At 32.2% G+C, this 18,706-nt stretch overlaps 1 protein-coding gene across 3 annotated transcripts in view; it reads right to left on the bottom strand.

Annotated features, from left to right (window-relative positions):
* Positions 1–803: 803 nt before the first annotated feature.
* The window catches only part of LOC134847929 (somatostatin receptor type 5-like), an 87,408-nt gene continuing 69,505 nt past the window's right edge, over positions 804–18,706 (bottom strand). For all 3 annotated transcript variants that reach the window (XM_063865222.1, XM_063865220.1, XM_063865221.1), the window contains exons 2-5: positions 6,389–6,666; positions 5,547–5,719; positions 3,264–3,489; positions 804–1,952 (exon numbers count right to left, since the gene is read on the bottom strand). In XM_063865222.1, coding sequence (XP_063721292.1) covers positions 1,556–1,952; positions 3,264–3,489; positions 5,547–5,719; positions 6,389–6,612 — 1,020 coding nt within the window. In that variant the 5' untranslated portion in view covers positions 6,613–6,666 and the 3' untranslated portion in view covers positions 804–1,555. The remainder of the gene's footprint in view (positions 1,953–3,263; positions 3,490–5,546; positions 5,720–6,388; positions 6,667–18,706) is intronic.

Genomic DNA, 18,706 nt, shown 5'->3' with positions numbered 1-18,706 from the left:
TATTTAAAAAATATGACTTTATTTGGATACTTGAGGACTATCAACAGGAGGCATCTGATCACTAGGATGCGTGCTAGAAATTTTACCGGCTCTGATGGCATCGCGCGCTCGTGTAAGCTCAAAACGGCGTTAGGTGGTTTAACAAGACCAGCGGTAAAACTTGCACGAGTATCTCCTAAAGATTTGATTGATATAAAACTAACCTCAATAAAAGCGTGATAAGGGCTGGGCTTGTCATCCTCCCCTGTGGCATGAAAGCATGAAGGTCCCACCGTGGATGTTGATGATTATCAACTTCTGCCGTCATATCAATTTTTATTTTAACTTAAGCGCGGTAAATTGTCTCAAATACTTGATATATGTGAAAAATTTGTGATTTTGACACAGCCAGACTAAGTTGGGAAGAAAGCATTGAAATTAAAACTTTCATCAACTGTAAAATGAATCTTGATATATTGATCGACCAAGCTCGACATCAATAACCACTTTAAAAAAATACGTTTTAAACACTGAACCCCGCCCTGGTGTAAGCCGTTCGGTTGATTTTTCATCTAGTGATGCTAATGATTGCTTTCACATCTATTTCTTGACTGCTAATGGCTCATGTAAGACTTAGACTTCTTAGCGAAGATATTTTATTATTGACAAAAATATTTTCTATTTTTCTGCAAACTTTACATCCAAAACTCATATGCAAATACTTATCTGAGAAACACTAATTAAAAAAATAATTGGAGCAATTATTGTAGATTGAACAATTATATTAACATTATGAAGAATTCTGCAAAATAAATACGGCAGTTTGTAACTTTTTTCAGCACAATCAAGTTCCAATAATACACTATTTGAGTCCTTAAATTGTGTGATATATAAGATTATGGAAAATTTAGACTAAGGCGCTCGGCCTAATCATATAGCTGCATTAAAATTTGTATTCTGTCAAATTTTTGCATCGTCTTTTTGATGAGATGGTCTCAAATAATGTCGAACTCATTCAATTTTTTTTCGGAACAAAATTTGGAACCAAATAGGCTTGTTCACTGAATTATCATGGACAATAATCGATTATTTTATTTAACAACTTTGCATAAAACTTCATACCTCAACCCAAAAGACATCGATTCCTTTGTGAATAGAAAAAATCCAAAACATTAAAAAAAAACACATTTTGAACTGAATTCTAAACCCATTCAAGGGCAAAAAGAATATTCTTATTAGAAGCGATGACAGGAGTAGCCTTGCTTTCAATTTTAACATATTGGCATATGCATTTCATCCGTTTAAATCAGATATATAATTTGTGTTTTTGAAATTAATTGGCTCTCTCCTTTTGCAGAGATTGATCGAAACCTCAAAATCATCAAATGGCAGTCTATTCATTAGTTGAGCAACTCGACACAGGAAATTCATTTTCTAATACAGCAGATGGGTTCGTTTATGCAACCTTGGGGATTTTTCAGGGATCAGATTCCAATTTCGTGCAGGCAGGAAAAATTTGTTTAGCTTCCAATATTTTAAAGTTTGCCAACTTGAAAACCAGTTGATATGTTGAACGCTAGGCGCCGGTGGAAACCATTTTATTTGAAAGCTCAAAAGATGTAGACGGAACATACGGCGCTTTATCTTCGAGGCATCGATCCCCGTCGCCATCCGGTACAGTCGCTGGATTATTTCCTTGCGCAGTCGAGTCCGACAGGTCTCGAATCAGCATGAATTTTTTTGTGAATCCGCTGTAGAGAATGGGATTCAAACAGCTGTTGACATATGTCAGAATTTGGAACACAACTGTCATGTAGATGACAGATAGTTGGTGGTTCTTCAGAAAGTGGAATTCGTTTACCATCTGGATCATGTAGAAGGGTCCGTACGAGACGATAAAGCTGAGAACGATCAGACCCAGCACCAAACTGAGTCGATTTTGATTGATGTGGCACAAAGCGCTTCTCGGATTCCTAAAATGGAGCACACACTCGCTAATTGAAGACTATCATCGTTACTAGGTACAAACTTCCGTGTCTGCACAAACAGGGGCGGATCTAGGATTTTCTCGAGGGGGAGGGAAGGGGCAGACCTTTTTTGACGTCGACCAAATTCATTTTCCGAACGCTCCCGGATCACCATAGAAACCCTATTTTGACCAAAAATTTTCCTCCGTTTTTGGGCAATTTTTCGAAAATTTGGGCCAAAAAAAATTCAGTTTTTTGACGCGCGCTCCCGTTCACTATTATTATGTATTGCCGGAAAATCCTCCTTTAGAAAAAGTTTAGGGTTGTTCGGCCGAAAATGGATGTTATAAAATAATACCAAAAGGGGATAAAATCTCTCAAAAATTGTTTCCAAACTCAAAATCAAGCTCTTAATTCTCGTAAAGTGGTGTAATTTGATTTCAGTTCTGTACCAAAACTTTCAGGAGCGCAGATAGCAGAAGAGATGATATGAAACTCTCTGTCAAACAAAAAACTGATATGGTCACACTTTATTAGTTTTTTTTATGCTTCGAGTTTTTTACGGCTTTGAGTTAAAGCTTTTTCTTACAAAATTGCAAATTGTTGATCCGTTGGATTGGCTTTCAACTCTGCCTCCTATCAGCCTGAAAAGTCTGATTCGCGTACCAAGATAGCTTTTATAGAGCAATTAGCATGAATTGCAAGAATTGCAATGTCAATCAATGTCTTACGAAAATGCTGATTGAAGTCATAACCAAATAATGACTGAGTTTGTAAACAAAAGCTGCCGCTGGCTCAAATTTATAAGTTTTGATCTCGCGAGGCAGAAATACTATTGCCATACAAACAATTCAATTTAGGAAGCATCAGCTTTATTGATGTTGAAATGCAAAAAAAAAAAGTTGAAAGTGTTGCTTGATTTAATAGAAGAGCGGTGGGGAACAAGTTTATGTCTCCACCTCTCTATCGAAAGTTCGGATGTTTGTTGCCCATAATAATTTGGGATCGTTGCTTGTGGATGAGGCAACATTAGCCAGCACAGAAATTTAACCAAGCAAAACTCCATGTAGTTTTTAAACAGGGGCACAACTGTGGTTCGGTGTGATGAGCTGTACGGCTCGTATGTTGGTCATTTCCTTTCCTTCGTGGATAAATGGTCTTAACAATAAAATAAAAGGGGCTAGCAAAATCAGTGTTGGTCAATTTTGAGAAAAAAATATTTTTCGAATTAGTTTTGACTGAAAATCAAATTTAACAAACTCATTTTATAAATGACTGTAACTTCTAACGAGTAAATTAGCTAGGATACAATCTGACCTTATTTGACGGACAAAATTTTTGAACACTCCGATATAGAAGAATACCATCACAGCCACTGGTACTAAGCACTCCACGACAGCCAGAGATGTGAAGTAGACAGATTTCCAGGTCGGATCCCATGAGCTGCCGCAATGGAGAACAGTTATGTTCCTAGGGGAATCAGGGTCTGCTCTTAGATCTGGATAGGTACCCTCTTTTGCATCAGTGAAAATTGCAATGGGCGCTGAAACATCAGAATTTGATGTCAAAAACGATAAGTTATATTACCGAACTGTTTCATTAATATTTTAATTTTACAATCAGCGAACTAAATTTTTGGTAACTATTAAATAAAAAACCTGAAAGTCATGCAAGCTTCCGTAAAAACCACGTTAAAAAGATTATGATGAATTTACTCAACTCATGTGATAATAATTCATATCCTTTCTATAATTGACACTGTTGATACTTGGTATGTCGGTTAGCTCGTAAAATTCAATAACTTTATTCCAAGCTCTATAGAAAAACAAACAGAATAATTGTTCTGGGTGTGATATTTTCTCCAGAGAAATTTCATATTTTTAATTCGTCATTTTTGACGGGATTTTCTTAAATCATCCTAAACTCGCTGAACTATTGATACCTTAAACTCAGAAACAAAAGATTTTTTTATTACAAGGCCAAAATGTGCACTGTCGGAACGATCAAAGAAAATGAAAAAACAAAGGGAGCATCCTTGTTGCGGATTCCGCTTAAATTTCCTAAAAAGCACAGTTTGGCCTCGTAATGTTACCTGTTAGGAAGTTCGGCAAAGTTATGAGGGCATAAAAACTGTGTTTTTGACCAAATTATGATAACTGATAAGCAAAACATATCGCAGTAATAACATTTGAGCGGCGTTTAAAACGGCTCGAAAACTCTTAAGAATATGTTAGAATAGACAATAGAGACATGTTAGTTGTCTCTATTCGAAAAACAGGACAAACTATGTGTGGTTTTTTCTCCAAGCCAGTTTAGAAAATCTTCAAAAATTTCAATTTTTAATTAGCCATTTTTTACAGCGAATTTTTTTTTTCAAACGCTCTGACAGGTAATGATGTTTTGAGCTCAAATCATTAAACATAAATATTTGATCTGTGATAAATTTTGTTAAGATTTTAAAAGTTCCAGTTTGGGCAAGTTGGGTCAAGCAGCAGGTAATGTTGTTTCGTTCTATAACGAGTGAGCGGCGGTTTGGAGTTTGGTTTAAATTGTTGAGACAGGCTACTTGCCAAAACTAACGTTATGAAAATTGCTAAGCAAGTTTTTTTTATCTTTTTCATGTACAAAAATTAATCATTATTGTCAATTGAAAATTATTTTGAAGACGTTATAAAGCAGTCGGATCGATCAGGGGTTTGCCCTGATACAATTAGTCTTGTTCGTTTTTTCTGCTCATATACCTATTAAGCTCATTGACCAGTCTCAGTTTTTCTCATAGTTGTATTATTCTTTTAATTATATTTAAAAAAATACACGGCTAATCGGCCAACTGATTGAACACGCGGCTAGATTGTTCTAGTTAAATGAAGAAGATACTTGAGATTCAAAAAATTTTCAAATAAAATGTAGGCTTGCTGTTTTGTCTATTTCTGATATTTGGTCTAATGTTTTCTAATCTTCAAAGTATAGCTATCTGTACTTTACATACCATGTGAGGATTAAAACATTTTTTTGTTATTGATAAGTTTAACTTTTGTAAATCAAACACTACTCCATAAAGACAGTCAAAACATTCAGAGCTTTGCCCCGATACAAACATATTTGTGTTTTTGTGCTTGTTTTACAGTCTGATATTCGATTTGCGTATCTGACATTATCGAAATAACCTTTTGTCACGTTTGTTTTCAGAGAAAATCAGATGAACCAATGGCTCTCTTTAATTTCATTTTTAGGCAGTTTTTGAGCTCTTAAAGGCCCTTTAAGCGCAAAACTTGAAAAATAAGTAGGATCATATTAAGTATTCTCTCCCTTGGCACCTAGTTACGATCGCCATTACGCTAACGAACTAATTCATTGGTTAAATATATGTAAATTTCGCAAAAAAAGGATACCTACCTGGATAAAGTAGGCACAACTTGATTATCTACTCGACCATAACTTTTTTCAAAAGTTAGTTTATAAAAAATTGTGGCAAATATCAAAGAGCATCAACTGAAAAAAAAAAGTTTTTTATTAAAGAGGCAGGCAACCATAATCTCAAGTCCTTTTTCAATTGCAAATTTATATAACAAGATCAAACAGATAAATTAGAGGGCTTACCAGAAATGACACAGCCCACTAGCCACACAAAAGCTAGTATGAATGCATTTTTGTTCTGAAAGGTGGAGTTGTAGGTGTATGGACTGTTCATGGCCTGATATCTCTCGTGGCTCATCATCACAATCAACCATGCACTCACATGCTGAGAAAGCACGTCCAGGAAAAACTTTGGCCTGTAAAAAGAAAAAGAATTACTTGAAGTCTGACATTTTTCTTTCATAGGCTATATACAAGAAACCTTTAAAAAAAACATTTTTTGCTCATTCTAAAACAAATTAATAAAATATTCATTAGGTTCGTGCGACGATCTTGTCCACTTTCTAAACTACATATATCGAATCTCCGAAGAGCTTACTTCAATTGTTCGTTTATTCTTTGATGAACACATAGAAACTTTGTTTTAGAAACAATAGTACTTGACATCTTTGAGTAATGTTAAGCAATCACGATCAAATTGAAAAGGCTATACTCAAGGAAACTGCTTTGAAAACAAAATTGATCCGAATTTTTTTTATCAAAACAAAATCCAAAAATTATATCATCCAATTTTTTTTGTTCAATTTTTTCTTCATCTACTGTTCACTTTGATGTTAATTTGAAAAATCCATCAACTTTTTCAGGAGTGTACATTCTTTTTCTACATTTTAGTTTGCGACAATAGCGATTGTTGGAAAACAAAAAGCATAAACAAAATTAAAAAGTCATGGTCAGAAAAATTTTAATCCAAAGTACTGGTAATAAGAAATCCCACGCATCCTCAAGTGGGCAAATTGTAACTGTAATTTAAAAAATGTTTCAAGCAAAAGAATTTTCAAAATAAATTTAGAAAAAATTTCACTCACTTGCAAAGATAAGGTGAAATGATTCGGCCCAAGAACTGTTCGGTGCTCATTATTCCGAGAACAGCGAGATAGATGATATCCGACACCGCCAGACTGATCAAAGTATGCGTCACAATATGTTTCTTAATCTTGGACCACTGACGTCGCATGATTGCCACCGCTGAAATGTTGGCTACCAACCCGAACGCAAAAAGGAGTGGCATCAGAATTCTCGTGAACAGCATGTTTTTGCTTCAATGTGGATTAGTCTCGGAACTAACTTTCATACGTCCAAACTTCTGAAAACTTTTTTTATTAGCAACCAAAACATTAAATTAACAAAATAAGCAATAAAATAAAAAACCAATTTCTCGATAGATTAAGAACACTTTAAAGGAAAATAAAATAACTTATTTAAATAGAAAGTTCAATTGATTGGCACCATATGAGAAATGAATGTATATTTTTACTTGATACGTTTTCTACAAATTAGTTTGTTTTAAGCGTTGTAGTGATTTTGCCAGACAGTTTTCTTTTCTAATCTGAAAATTTGTTAAGAAAAACAGTGCTTTTAATTGCCTTTTTGCGATAAACACAGCCCACTAAAAAAAAACTAAAAACGTTTCGACGATAACACAAAAAGGTCGACTAAGTAGTATTATAATGCAATATCTGTAATTGGAAAAAATAAATTTTTTTTAGAAAGCTAATGCGCGTAGTTCCCCATAAACCACTAGTCTTCGCATTCTACGCATTCTACTTTTTTCTCAGCAATACTGGAAACCTTCATTTTCTCAAATGTATGTTCTCATTTTGGCACTAAGTTTGGGAGAAAAACTTCAACAAGTTATGGCAAAAATTGCAATTTCAAAGGAAAACATCTAGGCAATACATTTCCTAGATTTCTGAAATTGATTTCAAATTCAGTCAAATCATTAACTTACACTTTTTGAGAAACGCTTCAGGTGTTATCAAAAGTTTTTTTGCATGTTTAAACTTATCGTTCGTATAAAAAAAGTAAGAATATTTGGCTAGAAGTTGTCTGACAATACTCAAAGACTTATATTGGATAGCTCGTGGCTGGTGGAAGTTAACACCTTAAAAGAAGTCTAATATCACTTGAGTTCAACACTTAAATCAAAATCCCGGACAAAAAATACCAGACCATCTAAATTACCATTCAGTTTTGAAACTCACGATTGGGGTCATTTTTGTTAGGTTAAAGAGACTGTTATTATGAAATAATCTAATAAACTATTGCGGTCATTTTTTATGAAGGTCCAGTTTGTGTCAAAATCTTAAAACGAAACTTTGTTGAAGAAAAAACAATTCATAGCCATCTCCTTATAGTTTTGATACTGAAGGCGCTAAATAACATTCCACAACCAGCTTTGACGGCTAAAAAGTGTACAAACTTTATTCAAGAAGTTTTTGCTCCAATCTCTCGGTTCGCTAGCTCTATATTCGAGTAAATTGATATAAAATTTATGAGCATTACGCGGCCAAATTTTGCATTTTGTGCATTGTGAGAGGATTCCGCAACAAGCCAAAATTAGATTTGGCGCGGAATTCGCGGCATTGCAATTTTCATTTGATCTTCTTTGCTGTTTTGCTCAGAATTGTGTTGCTCAGAATCGCTCCAAAATCAGGCAAATTTGCTGAATTCGCAACAAAGTTTTTGGAATCTGCAAAACAAATTGCGAAATTCGGAACAGTTTGGGGAGTCCACAAACAAAAAATAACACGTGTGTCAAGTAAACTTGAGCTGACCAGGAATCCGCAACTGTAAATTGAATCCGCAAATTGTAAGCAGAATCCGCAATTTGCAAAATGTAACGGATTCTGCAAATTGTAAGCGGAATCAGCAAATTGTATGCGGAATCCGCATAAATTTGCGGAATTCACTTACATTTGCGGATTCTGCTTCCATTTGCAGAATCTGGAACATCTACCTATATTCGCTCGTTGCTGATTCCGCGACAAAAACAACGTGTCGACAAAAATTACATTACAGGTTTTTGTGCTTGGAATCCACGGAAGTTTTGCAAGTGGAACCCACTTACATTTTGGAACATGTTTAAAGACTTGTTTCAGGAACCCAGGAACAAACAGACACAAAATGGATGGCCTATCTTGTGCACAGTTGGGCCTCGTAGTGAAATTATATTAATCGATCACTAGTTTTTTTTTCGAACCTGATTAAGCGTTGAAATGAAATTGAACTCAAAACTACGAAAAACTGAAACAAGGCTTATAAACAATACAAAACAATGCTAACTATTGCTCCAAGTTAAGAACCTCGGAAAATTATCCCAGTTGCAAATTGAATTTAGGAAATTAGGAAGTACAACAAAACACAGAAGTTTGGATCTTGACAACGAAGAAATGGATATCGTGGACACGATTAGACAACTATGCAATAGTAGCAAAAAGCAGCAAATCAAACTTCAGCTCTGATTGAATTGTTCAATCTATCATCATCCTACAGCGTGTTAATTTTTGAATGCGCGCTATCCTAAGGTATCAATATACCAAAAAAAACTCCTTTTTAAAGATTTCAGAAAATATATTCAAGGATTTTTGTTTTTGTTATGTGTTTCGTTTTTCTTCTCTTGAGTTCAACCAATCAGAAACACGCATTTCAGTTCTGTTTTTTTCAAGTCACCCAATAAAAATATTTTTTTTATAAACTAAACTTCTATTTTTTTATCGGCTTTCGAAGAGAGAAAGAATAATGTATACTTGAGTTAGTTAATTTTCTTCAAAACAAATTCAGCATTTCAATTAAAAATGTTGAAGTAAAAATTTATATCCCAATAAAGACCGACCCCTGAAAATAAATCTAAAATTCTGTTTCATTTAATCTGTTTCATCTATTCTTTTAGCGGTTTGAAAAATGCCAATTTAGCAAATTTCTGGACTATGTTATGCGCTCTCGAAAGGTCTCAAAATGATTTTAAAGCCTTCAGCAAAAAATTTATGAGCGGAGAACTATCCACACAAAATTGTTTGAAATTGAAATAATACAGTTAACTATTCATGTTATTCCCTAAAAGGTTTAAATTTTGTATCTTACTTTTTCGTATTGAATGAAATTTACAGGTCAATTGGAGTATTCAGTTTTTGGTCTTTTATACAAACAATCTTTTCTAACTTTGTTCTTTTTCATTTCTGAGAATCATTAATTCGGTTTCTAAGAAAAAGGAATGATAATCCAATTTTCCTTTGAGAAGCTATTGCTCGATCAAATGGATACAAATACAAAAATTACATCAAAAAGGCGGTAGATTTGTTTATTTTCTTGTACTAAATATGTCCCAGATGCGGAATAACAATATAGTAAAAGAAGTTTCAGGAGATAACATCTACTAAAATTTAAAAAATTTAAACTTAAATTCAAGCATATATTCTAAGCAGAAGCTCAAAGAAGGCAATTTTATTTTAACTATCTGTTTGGCCAAATATGATGATTCCATCTTTTAAGTGGAACTAAACAAAATTAACTTGCTGAGCTAAAAATGATCAATCAAAATTCCAAGATTTCGAAAACTAAAAATCTCGCGTAAAAAATGAGTTTTTATACCACTGGGATTGAACAAAACACTGATGTGTGCATCATTTTGCACAAATGCATTTCTTCAATCCTATGTTGAAAATTGGACCCAACACTACCTTTCAAAAAACCAATTGGAAACTGTATTGACCGCTTCATAAAGTTAAGTTTTGCCAGGCTCAAACGATTAATTGTTTATGCAAAAAATTTGAAAAACAAATTTCAAAACGGTTTAAAAAGAAAGTAATGAAAAAATACAACGGTCACAGGTCAAAAAACAGATTAAGCAATTGCACAAATGAATAGTCAAATATTTTTTAAAATGACGTGTCCCTTTTTTCAAAGAATTACGCCAAAATAATCGCTGCAAGTTATTCTTTTGTGTGTTTTGAAGTATAATTTATAATGAGTGAACAAAGCTGAATCGGTCAGTTTTTTTGAATTAGAAAACAGAAAAAAAGTAAACGATAGAAGCGGGGAAATGTTTTAGTTAAATTTTTATCAGTTTCATTTCTACAATTTAAGAGACAGCAACAGCTCCAAATTTTCTCATAGAAGCCTCAAGTGAGGCAAGAAAAACAAGAAATCAAAAAAATCTTTTTTATGAAAACAAAAGATTAAAAATGGATAAAAACGTTCTTCTACTTTGGTATATGTTATTAATAAACTAAGACAAGCGAAAAATACAGAAATGAACTCTTTGGGTTCATTACAGGAAAACCAAATTTTAAGTTTATTCAAATCTGCCAAAAACTGCTTAAGAACAAATTCTTACAATTTTTTGAAGAGAAAGTATAAAAACATAGATATTGGCAGAAAAATTGAAAAATAGTATGTGTTTTTTTCTGCATTCTTCAACATAAACAAACTGCTCCAACAAAAATGTGTCGTATTTTTTTGCATCTGGACCATTACTGGTGACTTCCTCATGCGCAAAGGAACAGATACACAAAAGAGTTTTGGCCCATCAAAAGTCTTTTATTATGTATTTAAAGGAATTGAGCAATAAAAATCAGTCAGTGCACAGCCAGACAGTAGAAATGGCCTTCAATAGGTTGAATTGTTTTGTGGATTGGGTCCTTTCAAAGTCCGAAAAAACCCCCAACAATTCCTGGAGCAATAAAAAAACTTTCCTGAAATTAATTTAAACTTCAACTGAACCACAAAATGCCCTCTATATTTTTACAGTTCCAAAATGAAATATGTAAACGGACCCAAACTTTCCCTCGTTTCTAAAACCGAGTTCACAAACTTTTGAATGGAGAGCTCAATCTTTGAAACGTTGAAACAAATGACTAGGTACAATGTAACTCGATGTTATTGAATCGACAAGATACTAAGCGAAAGCAAAATATTTGGCCAAGTCACAAAACCTGGTAGAGAAAATTCATAATATCCAATGTTTTGACCGAAAATTGAAGGTTTGTCCAATCATAGAAAGCCGTGAGAAATATTAAATTTAGGTTTTTTGCTCAAAAAATCAGGTGCCAGTTTTAAACTTTAATTTACAATTCTTCAAGGGTTAATCAATGAATTAGTGTAACATCTGAACTAATTCTTCAATTCTGACATGAAATACTTAACTTCTGATCTAAATATCTGGCCACAAATTTTTTTTTGAAATTTTTAAATAAAGTAGATTAAGTTTAAAATTTTAATCTTTCATCTTGTTTTTGATCAGAAATGTGCTAAGTTTAGGCTATTTCAAACTAGAAAAGATCTCTTGTTAGGTCTCAAAATCCCGACCTACCATTTGATTGACGGTTGTGAAAGCCGCTTTTCCATATGAGCTGATTTTTTTGAACGCTTTTAGCAGTATAATGCAAGATAACATTTGTTATAACAAAAGTTAATTTTCCTTGTATTGCTACGGCTATTGTGTATACTTGAAGCATTTTAATCTAGTTGTGGTTGAGCAGTGAAATAATTTTTGATTGTTTTTCCCAGAAAGTGCATATTTATAATTTTAGATGAAATTTTAATAATTTCTGTAAAGAAAACAAGTGCATATTTATAATTTTAGATGAAATTTTAATAATTTCTGTAAAGAAAACACAAAAAATAGATTCGATAATAAAGATATCTATATTGATTTTAATCGATTTTAGAAGCGTTTGTAGATTACAGGAAGCAAGTATGAGTATATCAAAATATTCAAAAACGCTAAGAAAAAAAAACAACAAATCAAAAAACTTCGCTTCAGAAAAAAAAAAGAAATAGAAGATGAAGCTTGCTAACTGAAGTAATTCAGATATTGTAATAAGTTTTTGTGGTAAATTAGTACATGCCAAGTCTAAAATTTTTGACTTTAGTCGAGTTGCTGGTTGAGTAAATGAGAAGAATCCTGATGGCCATCTCATGATGAAGTAAACGGACGGTAGAAAAACTTCAATCTATTAAACTCGACAGAATTTCGTTTCTGAGCAAAAAAATTACATTTATTGTTCATTTTCTATTGTCAATTTTTTTTTCTACATAAAAAAATATCTCACAGAGAAACGACTTTGATTTCAATGTGTTGTAAGCCAATTATATTTCTGCTAGCCACCTGATGCAACGAAAAACTTGCCAAAAATCGTGATGACTGCCACTTTTGCGTTACTTAATTTAAACAGACAGCTAAAATCCTAAAATTAATGATCTACTTGACGCCTGATTTCATTTACATTTTTCTGAAACGGTCCAGTGAAAATTGAAAAAAAAAATGAAGTTCAAATGGATAATTTTGCTTGAAAGAAATCAATCTACTTCAAAAACTTACTTCATTTTTAAAATGAATAGAGTTCCGAAATATGATGGACACCATTATATACCAAAAATTTTCTATAAAACGATACAAAGTTTTGACTAAGCTTGAACTAGACTAATTTAGTAGGTGAATTAGATAACAGATTTTCAAAGTTTATCTAGAAGTTGTGAATTGTACAGCTGCTTTTTTTCTGGTATTTATTTAGTTATCGGTTAACAGCTATCGGTTGATTCATAGTTTGTTTGATTTGTCTGATTTTCAAAGAAAAACCACATTAACCAAAACAGTGTATTTCTCAGAAAAAAAAATGATTCAACTGGCATAATGGTGACTTTTCATTTTTTGAGACATGATAATAATGCGCATTATCCTTCATTCAAAAAATATCGATTAATATACAAATAATTATGCAGCAGTTTTTGCTTTTTGAAGTGAATAAAGCAAAGCAGCAAAAATTTTTATTGCAAAATTCTATTCGTCCATTTCCAATCCTCAAACAAAAAAAAATGTTGATTGATTTGCAGAAAAGTCAAGCGAAATAAATAGAAAGCAGTCGAACTAACGATTTTTTTTCTTCGGAAAATTATGTTTTTAAAGGAATACAAAGCCCTCTACATTATCAGAAAAAATTGTGAAAGCAAACCATTTGAAAAACTAAAACGCCACCTTTCAGAATACAAAAGCTGTCATTTGAGCGAAAATAAAACCTTTGATTTCACATCACCAAAAACGTCAATCATTAGAATCAACTTGGATGTACAAAAAACCATTACCAATTTAGATGAAATCAAATTCTCTATTGTGTAAGAGGGCAGAAAATCCACATACCCTCAGCGTAACTGAATCTTCTTCATAACGCAGAACGAAAACATTTTAAAATAGTTGATTTTTGTGTTCACAGTTTCAAATATTGTATTTGCCATTTACCTTAGAATCTTGTTATTTATCATTAGTAAAAAAAAGTATATTAATAAACTGTCAAATATTTATGAAATTGTTTTACGAGCGTTTCATCCTATTGAAAAAACCTTTGAAAGCACAAAAAATGATGCAATGTCAATTCTCAGAAATTTAACAGAAAAAAGAAAGAATCAGCCGCAACTGCTGCATAGTTTCAAGGAAACTCGTTAAAAGACCAAACAAAATAGTTGACTCTTAAATCGATCAAAACCAAAACCGAAGTAACTGTTCAGCGAAACCCAAACTCACAAGTCTTAAAAATTGCTTTTTAATCAGTTTAAAAAATACATTTTCACTTCAGGTTAGCCACGAACGTAATATCAGATAAAAACTTTCTTTTTTCATCTCAAAAAAAGTATCATCTGGCAGTTATCTGCATTGTCAACAAAGTTTATTCTAAACATTATAACTTTAATTAGTTGGACTTGCCGTGAAAAGCACATTTTTAAACGTAATGTATAATTAAAAGTTTACAAACGGTTCATAATGCAGTGAGGTTAAAATGTAGGACCCAGGGATTTGCAGAAAGCATTATTGGCTCTTACGTTTGTTTTTTTTGACAATGAGTTTTTTTTTTCACTGACATTAAGGCGCAATCGTTAACTCGCAACTCCTTGCGATTTTTTCAAGGTACATCGTTTATTTACATGTGTTTAGGAAATGAAAACTAAAACTGTCCAAGAAATGAAAAAACTTTGCCAAATCATCCTGTTTTTGCGTTATATAAATCTTAAATTTTAATCAAAGTCTAAAAATGGCTCTTCTCAAAGTTAATAAGAATTGCCGGTTTAGTTAACAATTTCCTCTTCCCTTTTGAACAAGGAGTAAATTTTGTCACAAAAAAACAATATTCAAATATGCGTAACTATTAACTTCTTTCTTAATAGGGAATGATTAGTTTCAGGGTACCGCAGGGATGGAAATAGTTAACAAGATCCCTTTTCTAAAAAACCTTCTAAAATTTCCTTCTCCGCTTCGAACCTAGACAAAAACCATATAAATAGTTTTCTGCTACCACTAACAATTTCGTTAGGCTAAAATAATTCATACACATTTTAGTATTTGGATGAGAAATTCATAGTTTTTGATTCATAGTTCAGAAATTTAGTTTTAAAACAAAATTATATGTCATTTTTGAGGCTAGAACTTGGCGTTGTTGAGAATATTAAAAAATAAGCTGTTCAAAAAGTTTTGCCTCAGAAAAAAAAAGAAATAGACGATGATGGTTGCTAACTGGAGACCGTGAAGTAATTCAGATATTGTAATAAATTTTTGTTCTAAGTTAGTATATGCCAAGACTTTTTGACTTTAGTCAAGTTGCTGATTGAGTAAATGAGAAGAATTCTGATGGCCATCTGATGATTGTGTGAACGAACGATAGAAAAAGTTCAATCTATTAAAATCGATAAATTTTTGTTTCTGAGCAAAACGAATACATCGATGTTCAAAAAAATTCAATCTGATGAAAATTGAAAAAATTTGAAAATTGACGGTCCAATGAAAATTGAAAAAAAAATCAAGTTGAAATGGATAAATTTGCTTGAAAGAAATTAATCTACTTCAAAAACTTACTTCAATTTAAAAAAAAAAAAAAGTTCCGAAATATGACGGACACCATTATATACCAAAAGTTTTCTATAAAACGATACAAAGTTTTGAAGAAGCTTGAACTAGGCAATTTAGTAGGTGAATTAGATAACAGATTTTCAAAGTTTATCTAGAAGTTGTGAATTGTACAGCTGCTTTTTTTCTGCTATTTATTTAGTTATCGGTTAACAGCTATCGGTTGATTCATAGTTTGTTTGATTTGTCTAAATTTCAAAGAAAAACCACATTAACCAAAAACAGTGTATTTCTCAGAAAAAAATGCTGCTTTTTTTCTGCTATTTATTTAGTTATCGGTTAACAGCTATCGGTTGATTCATAGTTTGTTTGATTTGTCTAAATTTCAAAGAAAAACCACATTAACCAAAAACAGTGTATTTCTCAGAAAAAAATGATTCAACTGGCATAATGGTGACTTTTAATTTTTTGAGACATGATAATAATGCGCATTTTCCTTCATATAAAAAATATCGATTAATATACAAATAATTATGCAGCAGTTTTCGCTTTTTGAAAAGAATAAAGCAAAGCAGCAAAAATTTTCATTGCAAAACCCTATGCATCCATTCCCAATCCTCAAATAAAAAACATTGTTGATTGATTTGCAGAAGCGTCAAGCGAAATAAATAGAAAGCAGTCGACCTAACGATTTTTTTTCTTCCGAAAATTATGTTTTCAAAGGAATACAAAGCCCTCTGCATTATCAGAAAAAATTGTGAAAGCAAACCATTTGAAAAACTAAAAAACCACATTTCAGAATACAAAAGCTGTCATTTGAGCGAAAATAAAACCTTTGATTTCATATCACCAAAAACGTCAATCATTAGAATCAACTGAGAGGAACAAAAAACCATTACCAATTTAGATGAAATCCAATTCTCTATTGTGTAAGAGGGCAGAAAATCCACATACCCTCAGCGTAACTGAATCTTCTTCATAACGCAGAACGAAAACATTTTAAAATAGTTGATTTTTGTGTTCACAGTTTCAAATATTGTATTTGCCATTTACCTTAGAATCTTGTTATTTATCATTAGTAAAAAAGTATATTAATAAACTGTGAAAAATTTATGAAATTGTTTTACGAGCGTTTCAGGCTGTTTAAAAAACTTTTGAAAGCACAAAAATGATGCAATGTCAATTCTCAGAAATTTAACAGAAAAAAGAAAGAATCAGCCGCAACTGCTGCATAGTTTCAAGGAAACTCTTTAAAAGACCAAACAAAATAGTTGACTCTTAAAGCGATCAAAACCAAAACCAAAGTAACTGTTCAGCGAAACCCAAACTCAAAAACCTTAAAAATTGCTTTTAAATCAGTTAAAAAATACATTTTCACTTCAGATTTGCCCCGAACGTAATATCAGATAAAAAATATCTTTTTTCATCTCAAAAAAAGTATCATCTGGCAGTTATCTGCATTGTCAACAAAGTTTATTCTAAACCTTATAACCCTAATTTGTTGGACTTGCCGTGAAAAGCAAATTTTTAAACGTAATGTATAATTGTTTCGACTTTCGATACGAAAGTAACGGAATATTTGTGCTCGGGGTGGGTTTTTTTTTTCTTTAGACAAATTTCGACTTTTTAACTAGACATTTTTGACGGAGTTTTTTTTTAAATCATTCGAAAGGTATTGTTGCCTTGAGCTTAAATTTGAAAAGATATTTTACCTGTGATCATTTTTTATAAAGTTATGGGGGTTTAAAGATTGCCATTTTGGCCAATTTGGAACATTTAACGCGCGATACTTTTCGAGCTATTAACGCGTAAACGAGATTTAATCCGTCCTAGAAATCGTTCCAAATTGGTTCAAGGAAGTTTATATGCCTTAATTGATTTGTTAATAGGAGCAAAATCTATCACTTAGTACTTATGAAGTGTGGGGGGATGATTAAAAAAAATCAAATTTTAGAAGAAAAAAAATTTTAATTTTTTTTAATTTACATTTAATTTTTTTATGTTATTACTGCTCCACAAATCTTAAAAAGCAGTCGGAACATTCAGGGCTTCTCCCTGATACGAGCAGTCTTGTTAAAAGTTTACAAACGGTTCATGTTGCAGTGAGGCTAAAATATAGGACCCAGGGATTTGCAGAAAGCATTATTGTTCCGACTTTCGATACAAAAGTATCGGAATATTTGTGCTCGGGGTGGGGTTTTTTTTCTTCAGACAAATTTCGACTTTTTAACTAACCATTTTTGACGGAAATTTTTTATACATTCGAAAACTATTGAAAAAAGAAAGAATCAGCCGCAACTGCTGCATAGTTTCAAGGAAACTCGTTAAAAGACCAAACAAAATAGTTGACTCTTAAATCGATCAAAACCAAAACCGAAGTAACTGTTCAGCGAAACCCAAACTCACAAGTCTTAAAAATTGCTTTTAAATCAGTTTAAAAAATACATTTTCACTTCAGGTTAGCCACGAACGTAATATCAGATAAAAACTTTCTTTTTTCATCTCAAAAAAAAGTATCATCTGGCAGTTATCTGCATTGTCAACAAAGTTTATTCTAAACATTATAACTTTAATTAGTTGGACTTGCCGTGAAAAGCACATTTTTAAACGTAATGTATAATTAAAAGTTTACAAACGGTTCATAATGCAGTGAGGTTAAAATGTAGGACCCAGGGATTTGCAGAAAGCATTATTGGCTCTTACGTTTGTTTTTTCTGACAATGAGTTTTTTTTTCACTGACATTAAGGCGCAATCGTTAACTCGCAACTCATTGCGATTTTTTCAAGGTACATCGTTTATTTACATGTGTTTAGGAAATGAAAACTAAAACTGTCCAAGAAATGAAAAAACTTTGCCAAATCATCCTGTCTTTGCGTTATTTAAATCTTATATATTAATCAAAGTCTAAAAATGGCTTTTCTCAAAGTTAATAAGAATTGCCGGTTTAGTTAACAATTTCTTCTTCCCTTTCGAACAAGGAGTAAATTTTGTTACAAAAAAAAACAAAATTCAAATATGCGTAACTATTCACTTCTTTCTTAATAGGGAATGATTAGTTTCAGGGTACCGCAGGTATGGAAATAGTTAACAAGATCCCCTTTCTAAAAAACCTTCTAAAATTTCCTTCTCCGCTTCGAACTTAGACAAAAACCATATAAATAATTTTCAGCTACCACTAACAATTTCGTTAGGCTAAAATAATTCATACACATTTTAGTATTTGGATAAGAAAATCAGCAGTTTTTGATTCATAGTTCAGAAATTTAGTTTTAAAATAAGATTATAGGTCACTTTTGAGGCTAGAACTTGGCGTTGTTGAGAATATTAAAAAATAAGCTGTCCCAAAACTTTTGATTTTCTTCAGAACAATAGCTTACAAAAATCCAAAAAGAAAAGAAAGATATCGGCTTTTTGATTATTGAAATGGTCTGGACGTTGTTCTTACTAGATTGATAAAGATAGTTTCTTGTTTTCCAACTTGCTTTCTTTTTTATGTCGTTCAATAAACGAAGC

This window comes from Symsagittifera roscoffensis, chromosome 6 (genome assembly GCF_963678635.1).
Source record: "Symsagittifera roscoffensis chromosome 6, txSymRosc1.1, whole genome shotgun sequence".
In the NCBI taxonomy this organism is placed as follows: domain Eukaryota; kingdom Metazoa; phylum Xenacoelomorpha; order Acoela; family Convolutidae; genus Symsagittifera; species Symsagittifera roscoffensis.
This window is presented reverse-complemented; position numbering and strand designations above follow the sequence as displayed.